The following is an 18,206-nucleotide window of genomic DNA, read 5'->3' as shown; positions in this document are numbered from 1 at the left end:
GTCGATAAAATGAAGATCCAGATGGTTGAGGGGAGTGGTGAAATTTAAATTTTTTTACTACTGGTTCTGTGGGCGTGGTTTGGTGGGCGTGGTGTGGTTCGGTGAGCGTGGCTTGGTGGGCATGGCAGGGGAAGGATACTGCAAAATCCCCATTCCCTCCCCACTCCGGAGGGGAGGGAAGAAAGGATATTCCAAAGTTTCCATTCCCACCCCACTCCGGGGCCAGCCAGAGGTGGTATTTGCCGGTTCTCCAAACTACTCAAAATTTCTGCTACCGGTTCTCCCGAATCTGTCAGAACCTGCTGGATTTCACCCCTGGTTGGGGGCAATAGGCTGACTCTGTAAACCGCTTAGAGAGGGCTGTAAACACTGTGAAGAGGTATATAAGTGCTATTGCTTATTGCTATCTTCATTAATGAATACGGGGTTTTCCTTAGAACGGGGTTTCCCCATCTTGACTCCTTGAAGAGGTATGAAGTTGGCAATAAAGTCCACATATCTTCACCAAAGAATGTAGGGTTGTGTGCCAAGATTCTAGCGTTTCCTTAGAAGCGTTTCCCAATCTTGGCCACTTGAAGTTGTGTGGAAGTTCACCCATCATCAAAGGAGAAGCACTGCCTTAGATACTCAAAACCAGACAGAGGCCCATCCTAGGTGATTTTGACCACAGATTTAAGGCTTTAAAAATGACCAAACCAAGCAGCTTAAATATAGGCACGAACTGAAATACTAATCAACGCAGGTCTAGAATGGAGCTATTGTCAACCTGCAGATTATGTGGCTCATTTCCCAGTTGGAAGGGTGTCATTGGGTGCTTTTCAACTTCTCTAATCCTGTTAAGAGATGCCACCAAAAAAGGATGAAGTGATCCAGACATGCCCCTCTCCCCACCCCACCCCAGCAGAAATCCTGTGTCTCAACCCACAGTCGCTGATAAACTCTTCTTCCTCCCCTGCTAAATAACTGTGCAGGGTACAAAGAATAGATAAATATACTTTTTATTTATTTTTATTTATTTATTTATTTATTTTATTTTGTCACAACAATATATGTAGGTATCATACAAAAAGATTATATAGTAAATAAACACATATATGGGTAAATATAAGGAGGTATAAGCATATATATAGAAAGAAGAAAAGAAAAAAAAAATAGGACAGGAACGGTAGGCACGTTTGTGCGCTTATGCACGCCCCTTATGGTCCTCTTAGGAATGGGGTGAGGTCAATAGTAGAAAGTTTTTGGATAAAACGTTTAGGATTATGGGAAGAGACCACAGAGTCAGGTAAAGTATATACCTTATATATGTCTAGTTTAATGAGAAGAAGGACTAGGGGGGTGACAAGATAGCAGTGTTCTAATATCTAAGCCAGTGGTTCTCAACCTTTATAGTGCTGCGACCCCTTTAATACAATTCCCAACGATGTGGCAACCTTTTTAATACAATTCCCCATGATGTGGCGATCCCAACTGTAAAATTATTTTCGTTTTGAATTTATCGCGCCTGAAGCCGTATTGGCTAGCGATCTGAACTGCTTGCGATTGCCTTGAGGACGGAGGCATTAAAGCGGAGACTCCTCCCCTATCAAGTTTATCGCGCCTGAAGCCAGATTAGGCTAGCGATTGGGATTGATTGCAGCTGGCTTGAGAGGGAGACATCAGAGCAAAGATTTCTCTCTTTTTTTAATTCATCGCGCCTGAAGCCGAATTCGGCTAGCAATTTGAAGAGCCTGCAGCTAGCTTGTGGAGTCAACCATTGGAGCGCGATTCTTCGACTCGCAAGTATACTTCCCCTATTTTTGATGATCTTAGGCGATCCCTGGCAAATCGTCATTCAACCCCCAACGGGGTCCTGACCCACAGGTTGAGAACCGCTGATCTAAGGAGTTGCCACAGAGAAGAGGAGGTCAACCTCTTCTCCAAAGCCCCTGAAGGCAGAACAAGAAGCAATGGGTGGAATTTAACCAAGGAGTGAAGCAACCTGGAATTAGGCAGAAATTTCCTGGCTGTGAGAACAATGAATCAGTGCAAAAATTTGCCTCCAGAAGTTGTGGGAGCTCCAACACTGGAAGCTTTTAAGAAGAGACTGGACAGGCATTTGTCTGAAATGGTATAGGCCAGGGGACTGCAGCCTTAAACACTCAAAGAGCCATCTGGACCCATTTCCCACGGAAAACAAAACACGGGGAGCCACAAAAACCCTTCCCGTGCCTGACTATTTCTTGGGCGGCCACAAAACTAGCGTATGTAGTTGAATTAAACCTTCTGTTTCCTTGTGACACATATTTTGAGTGACGGAGCCACAGCAGTGGGGTGAAAGAGCCACACGCGGCTCCAGAGCCGCAGGTTGCTGACCCCCGGTATAGGGTTTCCTGCCTGAGCAGGGGGTTGGACTAAAAGACCTCCAAGGTCCCCCTCCAACCCTGTTATTCTTATTAACGGACTTATTCTATAGTTCTAAGCACCCTTTGTTGGAATAAAGAGGAATGTTGTTATGGTCGAATAAACACACAGCAGTGTGTATTTTATAGAAGCCTGGCTTTCAGGAGGGGAAAAATAAATTGGAAATATTGATGCCTTGCCTTTCAACGTTTCAGTTAGAAACTCTTGACTATCTGCAAATACTGCTGAAATTGGGGTTATCGCAAGCAGGACTGCCCCACCCTTACACAGAGGTAAACAGCACCTCAAATGACAGAGGAATAAAATGGTAGGGGGAGGGCGGAAAGCATTTTATTTCCTTGAATTTCCCAATCAGCTTTCAGAGAAATCAACCCGTGAAAGACTTTTCAGCCATTTCAACAGACTTTTCAACAGAAGCGTTCTCCTTTTATTTGCTCAGGCAACGTCACATAGGAAGAACAAATTTGACGCACCAAATTTGTGAAAGTTCTCCCTGGAAGTTTCCATATTCACCTCCTAGGGAAGACCCCGGGCGTGAGGAGTGTCAATCGGTGGTGGGATGCAGCCGGTTCGGTCCAGATCGCGTGAGCCGGTTTCCGTGACTGCGGGAGGCTCTGCCCACTCGCCTGGATGTAACGTGTGACTACTGTGCATGCGCAGAGGTGGCGCATGTCAGCAAAGCGAGCGCGAACACACACACCCTCACATTTGCAAACCGGTAGGGAAGGTAAGTGAATCCCACCTCTGGGGCCAATGGTCCAACAGCAACTTTTGCCCTTCCAAATTAAAGTTCTCCACCTGGACCACTCGTCTACATGCCACAAGCAGGTGTGGCATTGTGTCTTTGTGGCATGTAACGTAACATAACATAACAACAGAGTTGGAAGGGACCTTGGAGGCCTTCTAGTCCAACCCCCTGCCCAGGCAGGAAACCCTACACCATCTCAGTCAGATGGTTATCCAACATTTTCTTAAAAATTTCCAGTGTTGGAGCATTCACAACTTCTGCAGGCAAGTCGTTCCACTTATTAATTGTTCTAACTGTCAGGAAATTTCTCCTTAGTTCTAAGTTGCTTCTTTCTTTGATCAGTTTCCACCCATTGCTTCTTGTTCTAACCTCAGGTGCTTTGGAGAATAGCCCGACTCCCTCTTTTTTGTGGCAGCCCCTGAGATACTGGAACACTGCTATCATGTCTCCCCTAGTCCTTCTTTTTGTTAAACTAGACATACCCAGTTCCTGCAACCGTTCTTCATATGTTTTAGCCTCCAGTCCCCTAATCATCTTTGTTGCTCTTCTCTGCACTCTTTCTAGAGTCTCAACATCTTTTTTACATCGTGGAGACCAAAACTGGATGCAATATTCCAAGTGTGGCCTTACCAAGGCATTATAAAGTGGTACTAACACTTCACGTGATCTTGATTCTATCCCTCTGTTTATGCAGCCCAGAACTGTGTTGGCTTTTTTAACAGCTGCTGCACACTGCTGGCTCATATCTAAATGGTTATCCACTAGGACTCCAAGATCCCTCTCACAGGTACTACTATTGAGCAAGGTACCACATATACGGTACTGGTGCATTTTGTTTTTTTTGGCCTAAATGTAGAACCTTACTTTTTTCACTGTTGAATTTCATTTTGTTAGATAGCGCCCAATGTTCAAGTCTGTCAAGATCTTTCTGTAACTTGAGCCTATCTTCTGGAGTGTTGGCTATTCCTGCCAGCTTGGTGTCATTGCATGTGCATCAACTCTGTCATTTACAACATTGCAAAACATCCAACCACCTTATTAGCTCCTCTGGTTGGCAACACCACCCATCACATCAACAATTCACAGGACTTTGCCAGCAAGGTTTGGAGTCTAAAACTGGACCCGGATGAGACCATGGTTTCCTGTGATGTGACTTCCCTATTCACCTGCATTCCAACCGCTGAAACTGTCATGGCAGCGAAGAAATGACTGCTACAAGACAGCGCCTTAGGTGACAGAACCAATCTCAGCCCAGAGATACATGTGCCATCTGGACCTCGGCCTGACCACTGCCTATTTTTTAAAAAAATGTCTCTACATCCCACAAGGAGGGTATGGATTTACAAGTCAGGGGTGGATTCTATTTACCTTGACTATCAGTTCCCAATGGAACCACCCTAGCACGCTTCTGTGCATGCGCAGAAGCTTCCTGATGATGTCACGTGTCAGTGAGCGGAGTCTCCCACCAGTTTTGCTACCGGTTCTTGGGAACCAGTCCGAACCGGGGGCAACCCACCGCTGAAGGAAGTAGTTCTTGTTCTAACAGTGAGAGGCAAAGCCATCTCTGTGGGTTACAAAACCAGGATGTTCCAGTACAATAGTTGTATTTGCAGAGGAACTGACCAGTGGAGCAATCAGGATTCTCTTTCCACATAGATGCACAAATAAACATCCATAAAGCAGTTAGGGCTAGAAAAGGTATAGTAATGACATTGTTCAAGGAACTAGTGGTAACTAATAACCCATGACCTCAATAGCCTCCAGGAGATACGGAGGTAGGAGGATGGAACTGCAGCAGGTTTCTAGCATCCCTTGCCGTTGTATCAGAAAAGGAAGGAAGGAAGGAAGGAGAAAGGGAGGGAAGGAGGGAGGGAAGATTAGAGGGGGAGGATTATGGGGAAAGGGAGGGAGGGAAGGAAGGAAGGATGGATTAGAGGGGGAGTGAATGAAGGATCGGGGGAGAGGGAGAGAAAGAAGGAAGGAAGGAAGGAAGGAAGGAAGGAAGGAAGGAAGGAAGGAAGGAAGGAAGGAAGGAAGGAAGGAAGGAAGGAAGGAAGGAAGAATGGATGGATGGATGGATGGATGGATTAGAGGGGGAGCGAAGGAAGAATTAGGGGGTGAAGGAAGGAAGGAAGGAAGGAAGGAAGGAAGGAAGGAAGGAAGGAAGGAAAGGAAGGAAGGAAAGGAAAGAAGGAAGGAAGATTTCTTCAGATGGGATGGAGAATTGATAGCCCTACTTTCTGTGCCATTCATTCACACTTTAGACGATCTTACAAGATGATAATCCAAAATTCCCAGCAGATGTTTGTAGGTAGCCATGCCTTCATGTAAATCGGTCTGGATAGAACTTGATACTAACTCCTGCAGGAACTTCTGAAAGGATGGAAAAAGTGTGTAGCAGCTTCAAAGTCTGCAAGAAGTGGATCGGAACAATCACGAAGGACTGGTGTTTCAACTTCTGAACGGATCCTGATAGACGACACACATCCATGAGAATGCCAAGTTGGAATCTTCAGTCCTGATGTCTCACCTAGGAAGTCCTGCCCTCCCCCTGATGCCTTTCAGACCCAGAAACAGGGGTAAAATCCAGCAGGTTCTGGAGAACCGGTAGCGGAAATTTTGAGTAGTTTGGAGAACTGGCAAATGCCACTTCTGGCTGGCCCCAGAGTAGGGGGGGGAATGGAGACTTTGCAATATCCTTCCCCCAGGAGTGGAATGGGGATTTTGCAGTATCCTTCCCCTGCCATGCCCACCAAGCCACACCCACCAAGCCGTACCACGCCCACCAAGCCACGCCCACCAAGCCACACCACGCCCACCAAGCCACACCCACAGAACCATATTAAAAAAAAAATTGGATTTCACCATTGCCTAGAGAGCTGCGCTGTGCTGAAAATTAAACACGGAGACTTAATTTTACAGTTCTGCTCTGGTTCCAAGGACACATTTCACTTGTAATGACAGAGGTCATTTAGTCATCCGACTTCAAGGTCTCTTCCTTTTAGGTTCAAGTTTCCAAATAATTTGCATAACATTTGTTTCCTTGATGGGGGCTCTACATTCTCATCAGTTTAAGGCTCTGATTCACTTTGTTCATATTTTCTTCTCATGAAGATTTAATTCTCCCTAACAGGAAAGTAGAATGGGATACAAGGACTTGGTGGTGGTTGTTTTTTGTTTTGTTTTTTAGGGATTCTGATCATTTGGGTCACATTTCAGCATAATTTTTATCCCAATCCCTTTCTTGGTTGCCTCAAATGCTTCCATTGCCTTTTCCAAAGGGAAACGGTGGGTCACCAGTGGCTGCACATGGATTTTTTTCGATGCGAGCATCGCGATCGCCATCGGCCACCTGCGAAGAAAGCAAAAGACAAAAAAAAAAAAAGGAATTGCACACATACCCAAGATTTTTTTTTTAAAATTGAAAAAGTTTTAAAAAAACAAAAACATTTTTCCCCCTTTTTTTCCCCCCTCCCTCCCAGAAAACCCCTTTCCCCCCTCCCTTCCCCCCCCCCTCCGGCTTCCCGGGTCAATCACAAGGTATTGTTATACATAAACCAAACATAGAATAAAATTTTCCCTTCCAATCCAATTAACCTCATCCAAAGCTTTTCATCTCCCAACCCCCTCCCCATTACATAAAATAACTTCCTAATTATTCAAAGGCAATCTGATATTTCTTAATCTGATATCTGTTTTGTAGATAATCAATCCATTTTTTTCCATTCAATTAAATATCTTTCCTGCGTATTGTCTTTTAAAAAAGCTGAGATTTTAGCCATCTCAGCCAAATTAATGACTTTCAGTATCCATTCTTCTATTGTAGGTACCTCTTCTTTCTTCCAGTATTGTCCAATCAACAGTCTTGCTGCTGTTATTAAATTCAGAATCAGTTTAGTCTCAATCCCTGTACAATCCGTTATAATTCCCAAAAGGAAAAATTGTGGCAGGAACTTTATCTTCTTCTTCAGTACATTTTGAATAATCCACCAAATTCTTATCCAAAATACCCAAGATTTTGAACAGCTGATTGTGGCAAGGACTTTTTTTTAAAAAAATTATTATTATTTTATTAATATAAATAGAAAGAGTAACATGTTCAAAATCCAGGTCGGCAGTGTGTTGTCTGGTTACAATTCTTTTGAGGAATATTCAGCATGGTAATAGTAATAATGGCATTCTCTAATAGTAATCTCGAAATGATAGTGCTTTTCCCCCATAATATTAATACATATTAATTGTTAATACAAATCAAAATCAATCAAAATTAATAAGTTACAGTAAAGGTAAAGGTTCCCCTTGCACATATGTGCTAGTCGTTCCTGACTCTAGGGGGCGGTGCTCATCTCCGTTTCAAAGCCGAACAGCCAGAGCTGTCCAAAGACGTCTCCCTGTTCATGTGGCCGGCATGACTCAACGCCAAAGGCGTACGGAACGCCATTACCTTCCCACCAAAGGTGGTCCCTATTTTTCTACTTGCATTTTTTACCTGCTTTCGAACTGCTAGGTTGACAGAAGCTGGGACAAGTAACTGGAGCTCACTCAGTTGTGCGGCACTAGGGATTCGAACTGCCGAACTGCCGACCTTTCGATCAACAAGCTCAGCATCTTAGCCACTGAGCCACCACGTCCCCAAGTTACAGTAATCAACTCTAATAATAAAATTAACCTTTCTCTTGTAATTTTAGGAGTTCTAACTCCTGTTTTTCTCTTTTAACCAGATCCCAGGATTATTTTTAGAAAGAGATTTCCAAGACCCATCGAAGATCAGAGATGACTTCACCTTCTAAATACAAATATACAGGTACAAAAGTTCATTTAGTGACTGTTCAAAGTTACAACTTTGAACAGTCACTAAACAGTTGCACTAAACAGTTGAACAGGAATTGAAGCGGGAATTCAAGCGGGAATTGAAGACATTACTATTTCATCGGGCGGTACTAGCCTAAATATATTTTAATGTGTATTTTAACTGTATTTTAAGGGGTTTTAAGTCGGTCTTTGACCGTTTTAGTTGATGGCCTTGTTAATATTTGTTTTTAAATTCTTTTAAATTTGCTATTTATTTGTTGTATTTTAAGATGGCTGTACACCGCTCTGAGTCCTTCGGGAGAAGGACGGTATAAAAGTTTAATTATAAATAAATAAATAAATACAACGCAGCCGAAAAAAGTGAATTTCACATTTACGGCCACGGCCATGTCTCCACGATCACAATCCCCACGATCAAGATTCAGACGCTTGGCAATTGACTCATATTTATGACGGTTGCAGTGTCTGGTGATCGTGTGATTACTTTGTACAAACTTTTCACAAGCAAAGTCAAAGTCAAGCAAAGTTTCACTTAAACAGCTGGGTTACTCTCTTAAACACTGCAGTGATTCACTTAACAACTCGGGCAACAGAGGTCGTAAAATGGGGGCAAAACTCACTGAGCAACTCACTGTCTCACTTAGCAACAAAAATTTTGGGCTCAATTGCGGTCGTAAGTCGAGGTTTGCGCGCAATTGTGTTCTGTTAAAACAAAAACAATCAGGAAATTTCAAAGTGTTACAACTGAAAACCCAGTATGATGTATTTGAATGTATTTTAAATTACATCAAGTAAATGAATTAAACTGGTATTTAAATTACATCAGTTAAATGAATTAAACTGATATTTAAATTACATTTACGATTTTTGTTTCCTCTCTTTTTAATTATTAGATGGGATTAAGGTATTAGATGTTTGCATAATGGTGTTTTAGATGAAGCACCAAACATTCTGTACCTAAACTATCTCTATTGTACAATCCTTCTGTCCATTTCAAACTCGTCCACACCCTCTTGATAAAAGCAATGCCGAAGGTGTTACCATATTTCCTTAGCCACACAATTTTTGGAGGACAAAACAAAATAGCTGCCACACAATGAGAGCTCATTTGTCTTCTTTACGAGGCACGGTGACGAACTTATCAGATTTCAAGAACTTTCTAAGATTGACGTTTTGTTCTATTTTAATTTTTAAAAAATAGTTGACAAAAGTCTTAGAACATTTCACAGTTCTCGATTCAGTGTCCAAAATCAATAAAATATCATCCCCCCTACCCCACCCCCGGCCAGGTATGAGGAAAATAAATCTCTATTTGTTCCTCTAGACCCATGATTTAATACTTACGTGTTGCAGTATCTAAATATCCCGCGGATGTCCACCTCACGCACTGCTGCGTTCACGATGGGCAAGGTGACCATTTCTGGGCCCAGACCCACCAAAACTAGAGTCCCGCCAGAACGGGTTGCCTGAAAAGAAATAAGGAGACCCACGCTCATTTCTAACTTCTCCAGAAGACAACATACCAGAACTATCTTTCCTTCTACCAGAACAGAATAGAGTAGAGTAGAGTAGAGTAGAGTAGAGTAGAGTAGAGTAGAGTAGAGTAGAGTAGAGTAGAGTAGAGTAGAGTAGAGTAGAGTAGAGTAGAATAACAGAGTTGGAAGGGACCTTGGAAGTCTTCTACTCCAACCCCCTCCCTAGGCAGGAAACCCTACACCACTTCAGCCAAATGGTTATCCAACCTCTTCTTTAAAACTTCCAGTGTTGGAGCATTCACAATTTCTGGAGGCAAGTTGTTCCATTGATTCATTGTTCTAATTGTCAGGAAATTTCTCCTTAATTTCAGGTTGTTTCTCTCCTTGATCAGTTTCCACCCATTGCTTCTTGTCCTGCCCTTAGGTGTTTTGGAGAACAGCTTGACTCCCTCTTCTTTGTGTCAGTCTCTGAGATATTGGAACAATGCTATCATGTCTCCCCTGGTCCTTCTTTTCATTAAACTAGACATACCCAGTTCCTGCAACCGTTCTTCATATGTTTTAGCCTCCAGTCCCCTAATCCTCTTTGTTGCTCTTCTCTGCACTCTTTCTAGAGTCTCAGCATCTTTTTTACATTATTAGCCACAATGATATCAAACATCCCATCATCCCATTAAACTTACATATGGTATGTAGGACCATGTCACTTGTGTGAGGATGCCATCGTAGAACATATCATCACTTTCTCACCTTGTTTCCCCCCTGTGAAAGTTATGGTGTCCCGTGAGGGCTTGAAGGCCGATAGCAAGAGTGTCAATGAACCCACCCAAAAAGCAAACTCTGTGATTTGAAAGGCCACCCCGGAGAAGGTTCATCTACCAAGCCTCCCAAATTGGAAGGCACCAGAGAAGTCTCCAATGTGGGTATCAGATTTTCTGATCTACGGGGCGTTCTACAAAGAAATTGTGAGGGGAAAATAGAAGGAAGAAGGGGTATTAGCCAGAAGTGATATTTAGCCAGTTAGGATCGGTTGACCAGAACCGGTAGCGGAAATTGGCACGCATAAAGCGAGCATGCGTGCATGGGGCAAACCGGTAGTAACATAATGTGAAACCCACCACTGGTATTATGTATGTGTGCCACCTTGAGTTAGGCGTGAAAAATGTATTTGTGCATCTATCATAGGATGTTGACCACTTTAACAATCCAGGTTTGCCATTCGCTAGAATCTCCCTCAGTCTCTCCTCCTCTCCTCCTTGAATAATCAAGGTTATTCTTGATGCCTTTAAGCTATGAAACACTCACATAGATTCCAGTTTGGATGCAGGACTCAGCCCCAGTGCATTCCAAGGTAATGTCAGGCATACAACCCAACAAGTTTTCCACCATACCGGCCAGCACCTCAGGGCTCTGTCCCTTGACCTGGATGGTGAAATCAGCCCCGATTTCTTTAGCTTTTTCAAGTCGGGGAGCAGACAAATCTATAGGCAAAGAAAGCAAACATTCATAGCCATCATAAAAAAACAAAAGCACCCATACGATCCCAAGAGGTTAATTTAATTATTATCTGAGAGGAGTGGCATCTCTTGGTACGACCAAAGCGAGAGTTTTGATGATGGCCCTCTACCAGCCATACTTTCCTGCTCTGAACTGCTCTAGGATAGGATAAGGAACCAGGCTTGGTGTGACATTGTGGACAACAGCTTCCAACACCCCTTGCCATTGCCTTGCTAGTAAGCATAGAAGGCAGTCTAGTCAATAGAAGGTTGTCCACTCCAGATTTAGGAAAATTTGGCTTTTACAGTCTTCCCAGGATCTCTGGAAACTGTTGGCTCAACATAACCAGAGACAGAAAGACTAGAGAAAGATGTTGTAAAGTATTATTCTGACAACTCAATATGGAGGACAGTCAAAGGGAGTTGATTTGTCAAGTAACTTTGGCTGGCTATGACAATGGTCCATGAACACATAGTTGCCAATATTTCCCATCAATGCAGGCGCCCATCTCCATATGTAATTCATGGGGCACCGTGCAAATCTCCTGTGTAAAAACTATATATTAGATATTCTAATAATTTCATAAGCCGTGGTGACGCCGTGGTTAGAGTGTGGTACTGCAGGCTATTTCTGCTGACTGCTGGCTGCCAGCAATTTGGCAATTCGATTCTCACTGGCTCAAGGTTGACTCAGCTTTCCAGCCTTCCAAGGTTGGTAAAATGAGGACCCAGATTGTTGGGGGCAATAGGCTGACTCTGTAAATGTCTTAGAAAGGGTTGTTTAAAAACACTGTGAAGCGGTACATAAGTCTAAGTGCTATTGCTACCTTCCTTCCTTCCTTCCTTCCTTCCTTCCTTCCTTCCTTCCTTCCTTCCTTCCTTTCCTCCCTGTTGTTAGAATGCAACATTGCAGGCTAACTCTACCAGGAATTCAATCCTGACCGGCCCAAGGTTAACTCAGTCTTCCATCCTTCCGAGGTGGGTAAAATGAGGACCCAGATTGTTGGGGGCAAGCGGCTGACTCTGTAAACCGCTTAGAAAGGGTTGTTTAAAAACACTGTGAAGCGGTACATAAGTCTAAGTGCTATTGCTACCTTCCTTCCTTCCTTCCTTCCTTCCTTCCTTCCTTCCTTCCTTCCTTCCTTCCTTTCCTCCCTGTTGTTAGAATGCAACATTGCAGGCTAACTCTACCAGGAATTCAATCCTGACCGGCCCAAGGTTAACTCAGTCTTCCATCCTTCCGAGGTGGGTAAAATGAGGACCCAGATTGTTGGGGGCAAGCGGCTGACTCTGTAAACCGCTTAGAAAGGGTTGTTTAAAAACACTGTGAAGCGGTACATAAGTCTAAGTGCTATTGCTACCTTCCTTCCTTCCTTCCTTCCTTCCTTCCTTCCTTCCTTCCTTCCTTCCTTCCTTCCTTCCTTCCTTCCTTTCCTCCCTGTTGTTAGAATGCAACATTGCAGGCTAACTCTACCCACAGCCAGGAATTCAATCCTGACCAGCCCAAGGTTAACTCAGTCTTCCATCCTTCCGAGGTGGGTAAAATGAGGACCCAGATTGTTGGGGGCAAGCGGCTGACTCTGTAAACCGCTTAGAAAGGGTTGTTTAAAAACACTGTGAAGCGGTACATAAGTCTAAGTGCTATTGCTACCTTCCTTCCTTCCTTCCTTCCTTCCTTCCTTCCTTCCTTCCTTCCTTCCTTCCTTCCTTCCTTTCCTCCCTGTTGTTAGAATGCAACATTGCAGGCTAACTCTACCCACAGCCAGGAATTCAATCCTGACCGGCCCAAGGTTAACTCAGTCTTCCATCCTTCCGAGGTGGGTAAAATGAGGACCCAGATTGTTGGGGGCAAGCGGCTGACTCTGTAAATGTCACGTGATCCTCTTTTGCGACCTTCTGACCAGCAAAGTCAACAGGGAAGGCCAGATTCACTTAAGAACCGTGTTACTAATTCAACAACGGCAGTGATTCACTTAATAACAGGGGGCAAGAAAGGTTGTAAAATGGGGCAAAACTCATTTAACGCATGTCTCGCTTAACAAGGGGTATTTGGGCCCATTGTGGTCGCAAGTTGACCCATTACATTACCTGTAATGGACTATGTCAGGGGTCTCCAACCTTGGCAACTTTAAGACTTGTGGACTTCAACTCCCAGAATTGGACTATGTCATACTGCATTTTGGGGAAGGGGGATGCCAGGTTTTTACTACTCCCTCAACGGGGTCCTATCATCTCCTACTTCTTCACTATATCTTAAGGGGCATCTCATGAAGCCCTTAAGGCAACAGAACATGAGCTGCATAAAAAATGTCAGGACTTAAGGAGAAGATTTTTGAAGGACCCTTGTATCTCAGAGTTAATTCAGTGTGAATTTTGGCAGCGGTTTCTCTGTTAGTCTTTAAGGCGCTGCAAATTCTCAAAAAATGTGCATATGATTTGAAAGAATAAACTCTTTCCTGCTGATTAGTTGTTCCGATGAGACTTGGATATATTTGACCAACGTCAGAAAGCAACTGTATTTCTTGCATTCCAAGCTACTTACACTCACTTTCCTACAAACACTAATGTGAGTAGCAAGCAAAGCCATTGGGAAATAGATTTTTATCCAGGGCTACGCAACATTTTGAAAGCAAATGTTGATTGACATGGGAAGGCCAGGCTCCAGAATCAAGCAGAAGTAAAACAAAGGTCAAATTTGGTTTCCTTTACATTTACATTGAATTAAAAGCAAGTCCCATATCTTAAACACAGTCGATGTGATTATTATCCTCATTTGTTCAATTGCTTTAGCCTTCTATCGCATTGATGGCTAACCTTTTCTGGACCAAGTGCCCAAAGCGCGCATGTGCCCGAACCCTCAAAATGCAATGTTTGCAGAGGCCCTGAGCATGCGCCCCGCCCCTCGCATGTGCCCTGCCCCCGTGCATGCACGCACGGGTCCCACACACACACCTTGCCCCCCACGCATGCGCAGCAGAAACCCAACGACAAGCTGGCCAGTGGGAGGCGGTGCCCATGCGCAGCAGACCTCAACTGGGGCAACGGTTTGCGTGCCCACAGAGAGGGCATGCCATAGGTTCGCCATCATGGTTCTATCGCATTAAAAATTATGGTTTCGGGTGCTGGGTTTGATAACTCAGGACCCCAAGTTTCGGGGAACCACTTCAGCCAAAACCTTAATTCTGCAGACGTCCATAAGCTAGGATAAGTTGGTTATGTACTATAACAGAATTTTAGGGATCGTCTTTAAAGAGTTGACCCAAAAACACTTTCCCAAGGTAACTGAAACTCTCAGCTCTGCCATGAAAACATTCAGAAGGCCAAGAAATGCTGAGAAGGCAGGAGAACACTTTGGAAGGCTAGCAGAATTCACAAAAAGCAAAATAAAGTACTGGTAATTCTCCATGCAGGCTGGGGAATTCTGAGCGCTGAAGTCCACCCATCCTAAACTTGCCAAGGTTGGAAACATTGCTGTATCTTGTGCAGCAGCACCAACGCTGCTTTCCCACAATTACCTGGAAGTGGGTTTATGATGGAGAATCCATGAAGTGCCTCCTAAGGAACAATATTCGAAGTGCCCAGCTATACAGTGGGATCTAGCCAATCTCTGTTGATCTCTAAACCTAGAGCAAGATCAGCCTGGTTTATATAATATAACATAATATAACAACAGAGTTGGAAGAGACCTTGGAGGCCTTCTAGTCCAACCCCCTGCCCAGGCAGGAAACCCTACACCATCTCAGTCAGATGGTTATCCAATATTTTCTTAAAAATTTTCAGTGTTGGAGCATTCACAACTTCTGCAGGCAAGTTGTTCCACTTATTAATTGTTCTAACTGTCAGGAAATTTCTCCTTAGTTCTAGGTTGCTTCTTTCCTTGATCAGTTTCCACCCATTGCTTCTTGTTCTACCCTCAGGTGCTTTGGAGAACAGCCCGACTCCCTCTTCTTTGTGGCAACCCCTGAGATATTGGAACACTGCTATCATGTCTCCCCAGTCCTTCTTTTTATTAAACTAGACATACCGAGTTCCTGCAACCGTTCTTCATATGTTTTAGCCTCCAGTCCCCTAATCCTCTTTGTTGCTCTTCTCTGCACTCTTTCTAGAGTCTCCACATCTTTTTTACATCATGGCGACCAAATCTGGATGCAATATTCCAAGTGTGGCCTTACCAAGGCATTATAAAATGGTATTAACACTTCACGTGATCTTGATTCTATCCCTCTGTTTATGCAGCCCAGAACTGTGTTGGCTTTTTTAGCAGCTGCTGCACACTGCTGGCTCATATCTAAATGGTTATCCACTAGGACTCCAAGATCCCTCTCACAGGTACTACTATATTTGTTTGAGAAGTCCACCAAGAAATAGAGATTGAGTGGCGATTTTGAATGGTAAGCCCCAAAACACATCCCAGAAGATGACACTAAGACTCTACAGATGTGTCTGCGGATTCACACAGAGTCATACTAGACTTCTATCCAACGGTCGTTCTTCACGATCGATGCAAAAGACACCATTAAGGTTTAGAAGAAGAAAAAACTTGGCGCTTGCTAGGTTTGCCTCATGTCTTGAATAATATTTCTTCTTTTGTCCCATTCAACAGCTCAGCTGTATTTACCCAGGCAACACTAGCCCTTTATCTCATGTAAACTTGGAAAGCTGAACTGCAAACACACACACACACAATTAGGCATCCAGGTTGTAAATTGATCTTACCACTAATCACCACTTGCGCGGCCCCCATCGCCTTAGCAATAATCAAAGTCACGAGCCCAATGGGTCCTAAGAAGACAGAAAGATGGAGAACATCAAAACAAAGTATGGTTATTTATTGCACAGAGTATGATGGCCAACAGGCCCTTCTAAAGAACGTCTCTCTTTTTCAAATGATAAAACCAGCGGTGAAATCCTCCGCCGGTTGCCACCGGTTCGCTTCCCGTGCATGCTTGGTGCGCGCCAAATGCACACTGTGTTTCTGTGGATGAGCATGTGCCAAAGGTATGCTGTGCATGCATGCGCAGAGCACACCAAATGCACACCGGGCACGCATGCACAATGCACGCCAAACACATGCTGCGTGAAAGCGTGCGCAGCGTGCACCAGATACGCGCTGCACATGGAAAAAGGAGCCTTTTGAAGGTAAGTAGAACAGCGAGGGGGGAGAATAGCTGTGCCACAAGATTCAGATTTGCTAGATGGAATATCGTTTTGGTCTTGATCGATGAAGATTGGATATATATTTGGTCTTAATTGATGAAGATATTTTATTGATGAACTGAAAATACTAACTTAATTGGAAGATTTTGAAGATTTTAGGAGTGGAATGGACTGATATATAATGGACTGGAAGAAGAATGTTTTTTTGTTTTTGTTTTTGGAAGGAGAGTTAAGGTCTTGACTTATGTTGTATTTTAATTTATGATTGTTATTTTATACCCTGTACTTTGTTCTGGGAAGTCTCGGGGGGTGGGAGGGGAGGGGAGGGGAGATGAAGGATCAATGTAAAGGAATGATTGAAGATATGTAATTAAGAAATAGAAATAATTTGAAATGAAAGCGGGCTGCTCAGCTGCCATTTCAGAAGGAATGGAGAGGAGAGGAGGGAGTGAAGGAAGAAAGCAGGTAGGAAAGAGAGAGGTAGAAAAAGGGGAAAGGAGAGGAAGAAGAAAGGGGAAAGAGAGAGGGTTAGAAAGGGTGGAAGAGAAGAGTAGGGAAAGAGGAGAGGACGTAGAAAAGCGAAGGAGAGGAAGGATGAAGAAAGTAGAAGAAAGTAGAGAAGGGAAGAGGAAGGTTTGTTAAGGAAGGAAGTGGTAGCTGGGCAGGTCCAAATAAGTAACAAATGAAAGTTAATGATTAATGTTGAATAAGAGACTGTATATTGAATAGGTTGTTGGAAAATGAAAATAAAACTTTTTACATAAAAAAAAAAGATTCAGATTTGCTAGAAAGCAGGATTTCCTGCTTTCTAGCGCAGGGGTCTCCAACCTTGGTCTGGAAGTTGAAGTCCACAAGTCTTAAAGGGACCAAGGTTGGAGACCCCTGTTCTAGCGAATGTAAATTGCACGGCGCAGCTGATAGTCAGAAATACCAGTTTATTACCGGTTCGCCCAAACCAGTAGCTTTTATTACTACCAGTTCGCCCAAACCGGTGCGAACCGGTAGCATTTCACCCCTGGATAAAACTACATTATAAAAAGAGCACCAGTGGGAAACAATAAGAGCGCCACTGTAAACATGGTCTTTGCTTTGTTTTAAAAAAGCAATGACAGAATCACATTTGAACCTTTTGGGGAGAGAAACATGGATGCCACATCCGAAGTGACCTCCAATTCAGATACGAAGATGATGGAAGCGATTTTTGTCTCTGGGAAGAAGCATCCATTCAGGCTAATATAATACAACAGTTTTAGAAAATTCAAAGAAATGCCAAAGTCTTCCATACCAGCACCACAAATGAAGACTTTGCTACCCAGTGTCACCTTGGCTCTTCTACAGGCATGAATGGCAACTGAAAGAGGTTCAACAAGAGCACCTTCCTCAAAGGTGACGTTGTCTGGAAGTCTGCAAGAAGACCAAATAGACCAAAGAACTTCCATTAGGGTGTGTAAAGTAGAAACCAAAATCTCCAAATCTCCAAAGCGTAAACATTAAAAACCTAAGAACAATGGCTTAACATAAATTCAGGTGAGACACTCGAGTGTGGTCTTGGTGACATTGTTTGGGATGAGTTTGACCCTGTGGCTCCCGAGGACATGGACAGGTTGTTGGGTAGGTTGAATGCCACCACGTGTTTACTGGACCCGTGCCCCTCCTGGCTGGTGCTGGCCACTCAGGAGGTGACACGAGGCTGGCTCCAGGCGATTACGACCGCTTCTTTGGTGGAGGGTGTCTTCCCGGCCGCCTTGAAGGAGGCGGTGGTGAGGCCCCTCCTTAAGAAGCCTTCCCTGGACCCGGCTGTTTTAGGTAATTATCGTCCGGTCTCCAACCCGCCGCGCGAAGGTTGTAGAGAGTATGGTGGCATATCAGTTTCCCTTGCACCTGGATGAAACTGTCTATCTAGACCCGTTCCAGTCCGGTTTCCGGCCCGGGTACAGCACGGAGACGGCTTTGGTCGCGTTGGTGGATGATCTCTGGAGGGCCAGGGATAGGGGTTGTTCCTCTGCCCTGGTCCTATTAGACCTCTCAGCGGCTTTCGATACCATCGACCATGGTATCCTGCTGCGCCGGTTGGAGGGATTGGGAGTGGGAGGCACCGTTTATCGGTGGTTCTCC

The 18,206-nt window shown here is 44.0% G+C and overlaps 1 protein-coding gene across 1 annotated transcript in view; it reads right to left on the bottom strand.

The window, feature by feature from the left end:
- Window positions 1-1,008: 1,008 nt before the first annotated feature.
- The window catches only part of SORD (sorbitol dehydrogenase), a 31,843-nt gene continuing 14,645 nt past the window's right edge, over window positions 1,009-18,206 (bottom strand). Inside the window, exons 5-9 of the mRNA XM_058156665.1 lie at window positions 17,377-17,495; window positions 15,651-15,716; window positions 10,744-10,919; window positions 9,308-9,429; window positions 1,009-6,503 (exon numbers count right to left, since the gene is read on the bottom strand). Coding sequence (XP_058012648.1) covers window positions 6,338-6,503; window positions 9,308-9,429; window positions 10,744-10,919; window positions 15,651-15,716; window positions 17,377-17,495 — 649 coding nt within the window. The 3' untranslated portion in view covers window positions 1,009-6,337. The remainder of the gene's footprint in view (window positions 6,504-9,307; window positions 9,430-10,743; window positions 10,920-15,650; window positions 15,717-17,376; window positions 17,496-18,206) is intronic.

The sequence above is a fragment of the Ahaetulla prasina genome, chromosome 13 (genome assembly GCF_028640845.1).
Source record: "Ahaetulla prasina isolate Xishuangbanna chromosome 13, ASM2864084v1, whole genome shotgun sequence".
In the NCBI taxonomy this organism is placed as follows: Eukaryota; Metazoa; Chordata; class Lepidosauria; order Squamata; family Colubridae; genus Ahaetulla; species Ahaetulla prasina.
Note: the sequence above shows the minus strand (reverse complement) of the source record. Positions and strands in the feature narration are given on the sequence as shown.